Below are 10,145 nucleotides of genomic sequence, written 5' to 3' on the forward strand. Positions count from 1 at the left end.
GGACCAATATCGTCACCATTCAAATATTGAATTTGGAATGACATAAATAGAGGTTTTGACATCGTCAGCAAAAGAATAGTTCTCCAGAGATCTTTTGGCAGAACTCAAGGAAGTTTCAAAAACCCATATTTGACATGATTGAAGAAACGAAGTCGATTAAGGGGGTGTTTGTTTGGTTCTGAATGGTCCCATTCAGATGCTCAAGATGCTCGAGTCTGAATTGCTCATATATAGGGGTGTTTGGTTCATTAATTTAAACCTCTTAATGGTTCAGGATTATATCCTGAATCATTTAGCTTCAGAATGTTGCTAAATCATTCAGCAGACCTTCACCTCCTCACCACCCATCTTTATCATCGTACTTCACCTCTGAACCTGTCGACCATCACCGCCACCGACCCAGCACACCATTCCACGTGTATTTCTGCTCGTCGATTCCATCCTCGTGGCTAACCAGGTTCAATTTCGATTTCTCTTCCATTCTCAAAAGATTCAATAATCTATTCATTAAATCAACTATGGTGGCTTGCCCAATGTCAGGTTTTGCGATTACTCCTTCTTTACCCCTCCTGAATGGCTGAATTATTACCCCTCCTGCAGTTGCCTTTGAACTTATAGGTATATTAATCCAATTTCGCTACTATATTGATTCAATTTTGATTAATTAAAGTTTTTATTTTCATACTGTAAATTGTTAGATTGAGTTAATACCTTTTGTAATTGAAACTACATAACCACTATGCAGTTAAGGGCATTCTCATCCAACCCCTCATATTATGTGAGGGGTGTTTTTATAATTTAGAAAGTGATCCAGGGTGTTGTGAGTGAAGAGTTTTTATATTTTAGAAGAAGTAGTGACTTTTCTTTATATTTGAAAAGTTACTGTTTATCCCTATAATTTTTTAATATATTTTGAAAGTAGTTGTGAGTGAAGGAAAGAGAAAAGGTAATGATAAAAGGTATAAAAAGTATTATTTAATTGAAACAGAGAGAGAAAATAAAGTGAGTTTTAGTGTAATTTTTGGTTTAGAGATCGGGGGTGGGATGAGAATATAAGGAAACTTCTTATTTCCTTCCTGTTAACTTCATAGGCCCCTCATATTGATTTTTTTTTTTTGTGGTTATTGTCAATTTCTCATGAAAAATAGCTAAAATTTGGAATTTTATAATTACTTTGCGAAAGATCAAGTATTTATTGAAAGAAATGGTTATTCTCAAATTGTGTTGCACAAATCATGATTGGTTAAAGTACTTGTTGTATCTGTATAAAAGCTAGGCTTTGTGTTTGCAAATTCTCAAATTGTGTTGAAGAAATCATGTTTGGTTTTGTACCTTTTCAATAATTGAATTACAAGTTTGGTTTTGTGTTTTCTTTTCGCACTGCAATACGGAAACATGTATCAATATTTTATTATTTTATTGGCATATTACGACTTTATTCGACTTTATTCTGTTGTTTATTTTTTCATCAAACCAAAAAATTAATATCAATAAGTTGTTTGCATGCATACAACGTGCTGGCTGTAAATGTATGCATGAAAAACTTTTTTTGGCCACAAACTGGCTGTATGTAATTTTGATTTTTTATGTTCAGATTGGTTTTGATCAGAAAACTGTACCCGTATGGTACTTTGGTGTAAAGAAACTGATTTGGAAACAATTATTGCCACATTAAATGGTTGTTATGCTAATTATTGATTGTTTGTGGGACTTTTTTAAATAAGTAAATAAATGTTGTTTCGGTAGCCTTTCATAGCTTCATATCGGAATTCTTAATGCAGAATACAAGAAATGGTTGAAATTGTTGAGATTTGAGCTTGGTTGTCCAGAATTGGATGTTTGACTTATTAAATGCGGAGTAATCTTTCTTTTAATGTCCTCAAAGTTGGATGTTTGACTTTTAAACTTGGTATGATCACCACACCTGATATTTCGCTTAGGGTTTGATGAAGATACAAGCAATAGGTTCTGATAGTTGTATACCACCTTGTAATTCTTTTTAGTATGCTTTTAACATGCTCTATTATGTAAAAATTGATGTTAAAATTATCATAACCGTCATTGTAATCTTATGGGCAATGTTGATGTGCTAATGATAATGCAGTTACTCATTATACTACACTTACCACATCTTTAGTTGTGGTTTATGTAGTATTTTGAAATTAAAAAAAAAAGAGATTTTTGTATTTTTAAAAAGCTTTTTAATTTTTCTTTTTTCACACCCGCCGTGAAGCGCGAGCTCTCTGCTAGTGTTTGTGTGTGGTGTGTATATATTAACTATTAAGAGCATTACCTGCTAATTAATGGAACAATTGAAATTAATGAAATTAATTATGAGTCCTCACCTAGCCATGGCTAATCTTTCGTGGTGATAAATTGTAGGTAAAGCTAGTGTGGTTGTTTTATTAAAGTGACTGAGTGAAGTGCACTAACGAGACAGCTTTAGGTAAAGTTATGGTATGCGAGGCTGGAGATGATAAAGTCTTCGGAGCGGGTCAACGAAGTGGAGAATTGTGATAATATCATTTTTTTTCGTAAGCAGCATTATTTCGTAGTTGCTTTAAGTAATTAGTTATGGGCTTCATGTATTATCGAGTCAGCCGTATCTTGTGAACTGTTGGTTATTAAACAGGTTTTGTTTTTCGTAAGCATTACCTTTTATACAAATGAGTCATGTCAAAAATTTCTAAAATATGTTATTAGGAGCTTTGACTAAACAAATATATTTTATTCAGCACAAGATAGTTCAGATGGGTAAAATAGTCCTTCTACACATTCATTCAGATGTCTAACCAAACAACACTTATTGGTTCAGCACTTACTGGCTCAGATGTGACATCCCACATCTGTTGGGAAGGAGAACAAAGCCTTCTTTATAAGGAGGTGGATAGCTTCCCCATCATAACACGTTTTGGGCGCTTAATGGTAGTGGATGAGAGGAGAATTCCACAGTTAAGCGTACTCAGGTGGGAGTAATAGCAGGATGGGTGACCTCCTGGGAAGTCTTCACCTGGACAACCAAAAACAAATCCGTGAGGCGATAGTGGTACGTCCTGGCCAAAGCGGACAATATTATGGTGCGGCGATAGCAGGGCTGTTACAGATGGTATCAGAGACAGGGCCGGACTGGTGGTGCCAGGTCCCGTGAGGACGCTGGACCCCTAAGGGGGGTGGATTGTTACATCCCACATCGGTTGGGAAGGAGAACAAAGCCTTCTTTATAAGGAGGTGAATACCTTCCCCATCATAACGCTTTTGGGTGCTTAATGGTAGTGGATGAGAGGAGAATTCCACAGTTAAGCGCAATGACGAAACTTGGACTAAGACACCGTGGGGGCCGGACTCAAAATACATACAAAAATTCACAAATGATGGGGCGCCGGACTCAAATTTTCAGCCGAAAACGCCTAAATTTACACTACGCATAAAAAATTTCGGACGAAAACAGGTAAATTTACGCTACTACGCGAAAATACCGGGGGGGGGGGGGGGGCACCCCCCGCCCAAGTAAAGCTTTGCCATTGGTTAAGCGTGCTCAGGTGGGAGTAGTAGCAGGATGGGTGACCTCCTGGGAAGTCTTCACCTAGGCAGCCAAAAGCATATCCGTGAGGCGATAGTGGTACGTCCCGGCCAAAGTGGACAATATTATGGTGCGGCGGTAGCAGGGCTGTTACATCCCAAATCGGTTGGGGAGGAGAACAAAGCCTTCTTTATAAGGAGGTGGATACCTTCCCCATCGTAACGCGTTTTGGGCGCTTAATAGTAGTGGATGAGAGGAGAACTCCACAGTTAAGTGTGCTCAGGTGGAAGTAGTATTAGGATGGGTGGCCTTCTGGGAAGTCTTCACCTGGGCAACCAAAAGCAAATCCGTGAGGCGATAGTGGTACGTCCCGGCCAAAGCGGACAATATTATGATGCGGCGGTAGCTGGGCTGTTACATCAGAGCCCCTTAATCATTCAGACTTCTTACTGGTTCAACATTTAAAGCTCATCACTTGTCAAACAGCCCTCAGTCCAATTAGTGGGACTTCTCGCAAAATTGCTCTATACGTTACATTGAGTAATTCTATATATACGATTTAGATTCAAAAGATCAACCTAATTAAAAGAACACAAATACTATGTGAGTTAGAGGGGAAAAACAAAGAAACTTGAAAAAAAAAAAAACTACGCCTAAGAACTTGAGGTAAAAAAACAACCAAGAAAAAAAAAATGGAGAGAAGGGTGCGAACCCGGGAGCACAAACCCAAATCAAAGGTTTATCAATTGCGTGAAAGAAACCTTTAGTAGTTACTGCTTACTACCATTAGAATTTTATTTAAACAAGGATTTTTATTTCTTTTTCTTTTTTAATTTTGTAGGGACACCGACATCCTATTTTAATCTGTATTAGTAATATATGATGATTTCATGTCTTTAAAAATTAGAGAAATCAGTTGCTAATTCTTTGTATAGCGACTCGTTTGTGAGAAAACTTTTGGTAAGCTTATTATTATTTAACATACGTAAAAGTGATGGCTGGCGCCATAGCCAGCCATTTTGTTTTGTTTTTGTTTTTAGTTTAGATACCATAATAAGCGTAATGTTAATCGACTGAACTCTTTTGTTTTAGTTTCAATACCATAACCATATATAAGTAAAAGTGATGGCTAGCGCCGTCGTCGGCCGTTTTGTTTTGTCTTTTTTATTATTATTATTAACAACTTATAAGTTGAAAGGACTAAATATGTGAAAGTCAATATAGAAAAGGGACGTATTAAGCGGAATGAAATAATCAAAGGGGCAAAATAAAGTTTAAACAGTGAGAGCGGCGGTATCAATATACACTACACACTCACAGACATCATCTGATTAATAAACAAACCCTCGTCCACAATTGGTTTGAGCTCAAATGGCGAAATCAAAGAAGATTTTGATGATATGTGGCGATTACATGGAAGACTCTGAGGTTTCTTCTTCTTCTTCTTCTTCTTCTTAGTCTTATTGAATTGTTAACATGAGTTTGATTGATTGGATTTTGCAGGCGATGGTTCCGTTTCAGGCATTGCAAGCTTACGGACTATCCGTTGACGCTGTTTGCCCCGGTAAAAAGTCCGGCGATGTTTGCCGCACTGCTGTTCATCAAGCTTCTGCTCACCAGGTCTACTAATTGTTTGTTAATTGCAGGCACTTGCTTATAATTAAGAGTTTAGAAACAAGTAACAGTTATGTTTAACTTATCAACTATTAATTATGATTTATGTATGTGAGAAACACTTAAGAATTATAGGAGTGAAATTACTCATTTAACCTTACTCGCTGTCGTTATAAGAATTATTAAGATTGGTAGATCAAGTTATAACCATATATAGTTTATAGAACACCAACACAGAATTAAACTAATTGACTTCCTAAACATATAAGATAAACCAGCAAATAAATAAACTACTAGACCGATAAATCAAACTATTAATTAAACTCTGTCACTTTGGCCTCCAACTTTCTTTTAAACGCGCTTCAGGATTAACTTTCAATAACTCACAAGTCACACCAGAAGTAAGATAGACCTGTTACTTTTAGTAGTTACTAGCTAGCAATCTTATTATGATTTACTTTGATTTTAACAGACATACTCTGAGTCACGTGGGCACAACTTCACTCTCAATGCCACATTTGATGAAATTGATGCAAGCACGTATGATGGGTTGGTTCTGCCAGGTGGACGTGCACCCGAGTATCTTGCTTTGAATGACTCTGTTCTTAGCCTGGTCACACATTTTGCTAAGTCTGGAAAGCCGATCGCCTCCGTTTGTCACGGGCAACTTATCTTGGCGGCTGCTGCTGATGTAGTAAAAGGTCGGAAAGTTACAGCATATCCTACTGTGGGACCCGTGCTCGTTTCTGCTGGTGCTCATTGGGTACAACCCGAGACGATGGCTGCATGCACGGTTGATGGAAATTTAGTCACTGCAGCTAGTTACTTTGGTCACCCTGAGTTTATCCGTCATTTTCTTAAGGTGTTAGGAGCTACTGTAAGCGGTTCCAACAAACGTGTTCTGTTCCTTTGTGGGGTAAGTTTCAATTTTTTCCTTATGCAATGTTCAATCACTTCTACTTAAGTGTATGCGTGGGTTGCTTTGCCCTCAAACCGCACCAAAAACTAAAATTTCAGTTTTTGAATTTTTGAAACGGTTTGCCATTTGAGTTTGAAAATTTTGGGCTGAAAAAATTTGACCCAAAATAATGAATTTGGGCCTAAAACTTCCGGTTTAATTCTTTTTCGTAATTAGTAAGTAATTGATTATTTATACGTTTGGGCTAAACTATTTGTGTTACACTATTTATTGAATTCTTATAAGTTGATTAAAAATAAAAATTCATTAATTCAGTTTGTTTTTTTGGTATTACTTACATGCAAAACCGAACCGAAAGTTCAGTTTTTACAAAATTAGTAAACCTATGTAGGTATTTGTTTGGGTACGGTCATTTCGATCGGTTCTTTTGGTTTCTGCCCAAAATTCTACTTGATTGTTTATCAATATATCTGTGTTTTTAGCTACTGATTTCATCTTTATATGTCAAATTATGAGATGAATTTTCACTTTTTTTTTTGTTTTTTTTAGGTCAAACTATTTTGATTTCATTAATGTATGAAAAAATTTTCAACTTTTTACCAGTAACTGGCTTCACAGGTTAAAATATTGCTCATGTGGCTTTCAAGTTATGAAAAATGATGATGTAGACAAAGTATATGATTAAATATGCTGATGTGGATGCTTTGTTTTTTATATGAATTCCAAGTCTATTTCTGTTGTAATAAATTCTTATAAGAAAACAAACATATTTTCATCATATTTAGTGAAGTCTGACTTTAATTGTGGACTTTGGTAGTTTGAAAAGGGTAAATTGCATGCAAATGGAAGTTATTTTTGATCAATTTCAATAAGGGATTAAGGGACCTGGTTGCTGGTATAGCCCTTACTTATTAAGGTTAACTGTTTCCTTTATATGATTGCCAACTTATAGTTACAACTGACAAGCTAATGACGCATCAGGGTAGATAGAAGACCACTACTGGACAGAAAATCCATTATTATAGTTTTGAGTTATTTGTTAGGATTAATTTCATATATACCCTTATTTGTTAATTTATATTTGTTCTTTATTTGTATTGCATTATTTTAGTCCAGATTTTTAAGAATTTTTTTAACCAGGATTCTAGTTTTAACTCTAGATTTAGGAGAGACTATTTCAAGCTGTCCTACTTGAGGTGGTATCAGAGTAGGTTTACCTCTCATGACCACTCTTGGCAGTGAGAATCAATTCTAATTTCTTTATAAAAACAAACAGAACATCATCTGTTTTTTTTTTTCAATTTCTTCTTGTATCAGTAACCTTTGATTTTTCTACATTTTATTTTTCCTACTTTTGATTCCACTTTTCTTGAATTTACTGTTGAAATTTATTAGGAATGTCTTTAATCTCCCTGTTTTTTCTTTTCTCATTTGTTTATCAGAATCTAGCACCATAAATGTGGTTATGAAAGTATATTCCATGAATAAACTAAAAGTAGGTTTCTTTAACACGCAAGCTTTGACCTATGGCAGGATTACATGGAAGACTATGAGATAATGGTTCCTTTTCAGTCCCTTGAAGCTCTTGAATGCTGCCATGTAGATGCGGTTTGCCCCAACAAGAAAGCGGGTGATACATGCCCTACAGCTGTCCATGATTTTGAGGGGGACCAAACATACAGTGAAAAACCGGGCCATGCTTTCACACTAACTGCTAACTTCCATGACATTGATGCTTCAAGTTATGACGCTCTTGTCATCCCGGGAGGTCGAGCTCCAGAATATCTCGCACTAGACCCTGAGGTTATTAAGCTCGCTAAACATTTTATGGATGCTGGAAAGCCTGTCGCGTCCATCTGCCATGGTCAACAGATTCTCTCTGCTGCTGGTGTTCTCAAGGTATGTAAAAGACCTTTGTATTTTATTGGAAAATGGGAATTTAATAATCCTAGCTATGACCTATTGCCCGATAATAATCCATATTTACACGTTAAATGGTGATAATTCTAACTTATACTTCTTTTGCCAAAAGCAATCCTGGTAGCATAGTCATCATACAATAATGATTATGAATGAAATGGAGACACGCTCAGACTTACTAGTAGAATCAAGTATAAATCACATGTAAATGAAGTGTAATATCTATGATCGCTATGCTACCGGGGTTGCTCTTGGCAACAAAAGTGAAATTTAGGACTATCATCGGTCAACGAGCAAATATGAATATTATCAGCAAACAATTTTGGATTATTAAAATCCAATTTTCCTATATTATGTATATGGTGGATTCAAATGAGAACCGTTAAATAGTCACCGGCTTTTGTTGAATCATTAATACTTATAATGTGTTCACCGTCGAATACGGGTGGTCATAAACCGTCGAAACCAACAAAACCATCCAAACCAAACTAAATTGGTTGGATTGAAATAGGTATGGTTCGGTTCACGTTTCGAATTTGGTAGTTTGACGGTTAACGATGTGGAACTTGGAACTGGCATGTAAACCAAACTGGCCGTTTAACATTTATTATTTGTATTTTTTTTCATTTTAGGAATATGAAGTTGTTTGTGTGTGTATATACATACAGTTTTAAGCTTTTGAAAAGAATTTTAAAAAGTTGTCCAAAACTAAATTTAGTAAGTTATCCAAAACTGTAAAATCGCTAAACCGTCAAATCGTAAATACCGGTCAATTCGACAACCCAACCAACTTGGTCAGTGTGGCCCAAAAATTTTGTAAATCATTGACACCTCTACTAACCATTGATATATTTTTATATTCACTAGCATATAAAATGGTTTATTATGATGCTCAAGTATTTAGTCTTCTCATTTGAACCCACCAATTGAGGGGTGTTGATTTCAGAACCAACAATTTGTTAAGAACCATGAAAACCGCATAATGCAACATATTACTTGAAATGTTATACGCTATGTAATCGTCTTTGTTTCTCTCTCACTGTGATTATTCTTTATGCACAATGTACCAGTTCATTATTTGGTTCTTGCGTTTCTCAACATATTATATATACATACGTTTATTTTTTTATTAGTAAACTTGTGACCAACCACGGAACCTCATTGCATTTACCAGGGGAAGAAATGCACCGCATATCCTGCTGTGAAGTTAAATGTTGTGTTGGGTGGCGCATCCTGGTTGGAACCAGATCCAATAGATCGCTGCTTTACGGATGGAAATCTGGTCACGGGTGCTGCCTGGCCAGGACATCCTCAGTTCATAGCTCAGTTCATGTCGCTGCTTGGTGTACAGGTACATTTCTAGTATGATGTTTGTGTTTGTGCTATGGTATGTTTGTAACCACAACCACCATACATTTTCTTGTACACGTAATGCATGTAACCTTACGCTACTGATAATAAGTTTCGTGTATGGTGAGTTGATCGCCACCAAACAATCTCTAAGCACTTTTTGAACACGCCTTTCCTAAATTGTTGAGCTATCTCAAAAGATGTGCAAGAACCACTCGTTTAGGCACGGTAGACCCATCCACGGGCTATCATATTGGACTGTTTTTTCCATGTATTTGCAAGTTAAGCTCTGAATATAATCCCGTTTCAAACATTTAGACTCCGTTGGCAAAGGCAAAGCCTTTAAACACTTGGGTTTGGAAGGGGGAGGTATTGGGTTCAAATCCCACAAACGACAAAGATTGTTCCAAAAAAAAAGGTAGTGTAGTGGAGGTGACGGTTATTACAGATGGTGCTAATGTTGTTTAATGACAGCCAGTCAAGTTAATTTGGATTTTTTTAACTCAAAAGTCATTATTTGTAATTAAATGAGAAATAAAACTAGTGGGATTTCCTGGTCCGATGTGGCGGGAGTTCAATTTCGGTCAGTTCGGTTTATGGTGTTGGTATAGTATTGGCACTCAGTATAACAATTGAGAGATGAACCAAGGAAATGCAGTTGTGATAAGGTTATTGACACATGTTTTACAACGGCCGTAAGCCATAGAAACGAATACTGGTACCAATGTTCGTATAGATTAGGTCTGTCACAAAATTCATGTATTTAGTTATACTAATTTAAATTAAAAAAAACTTTGTGAACAACCTTTAGAAAGCAACATT

At 36.3% G+C, this 10,145-nt stretch overlaps 1 protein-coding gene across 1 annotated transcript; it reads left to right on the forward strand.

Annotated features, from left to right (window-relative positions):
• Nucleotides 1-4,856: 4,856 nt before the first annotated feature.
• Nucleotides 4,857-9,568, forward strand: LOC143538515 (protein DJ-1 homolog D-like). Its single transcript, XM_077032066.1, has 5 exons — nt 4,857-4,948; nt 5,024-5,140; nt 5,607-6,050; nt 7,587-7,952; nt 9,148-9,568. Exons 1-5 carry the CDS (start codon nt 4,892-4,894, stop codon nt 9,334-9,336), a joined length of 1,173 nt encoding a protein of 390 aa, XP_076888181.1. The 5' UTR covers nt 4,857-4,891; the 3' UTR covers nt 9,337-9,568.
• Nucleotides 9,569-10,145: the final 577 nt, after the last annotated feature.

Source organism: Bidens hawaiensis, unplaced genomic scaffold (genome assembly GCF_021521415.1).
Source record: "Bidens hawaiensis isolate Kalapana, Puna unplaced genomic scaffold, B.hawaiensis_p1.1 tig00011635_1, whole genome shotgun sequence".
Classification (NCBI taxonomy): domain Eukaryota; kingdom Viridiplantae; phylum Streptophyta; class Magnoliopsida; order Asterales; family Asteraceae; genus Bidens; species Bidens hawaiensis.

Bases quoted from the DNA above. Each gene is read 5' to 3' on its own strand.
- LOC143538515 (XM_077032066.1), top strand. From the start codon at position 4,892: ATGGCGAAATCAAAGAAGATTTTGATGATATGTGGCGATTACATGGAA. The intron at 6,051-7,586 runs GTAAGTTTCAAT...GACCTATGGCAG, and splicing joins GTGTTCTGTTCCTTTGTGGG to GATTACATGGAAGACTATGA. The intron at 7,953-9,147 runs GTATGTAAAAGA...TGCATTTACCAG, and splicing joins CTGCTGCTGGTGTTCTCAAG to GGGAAGAAATGCACCGCATA.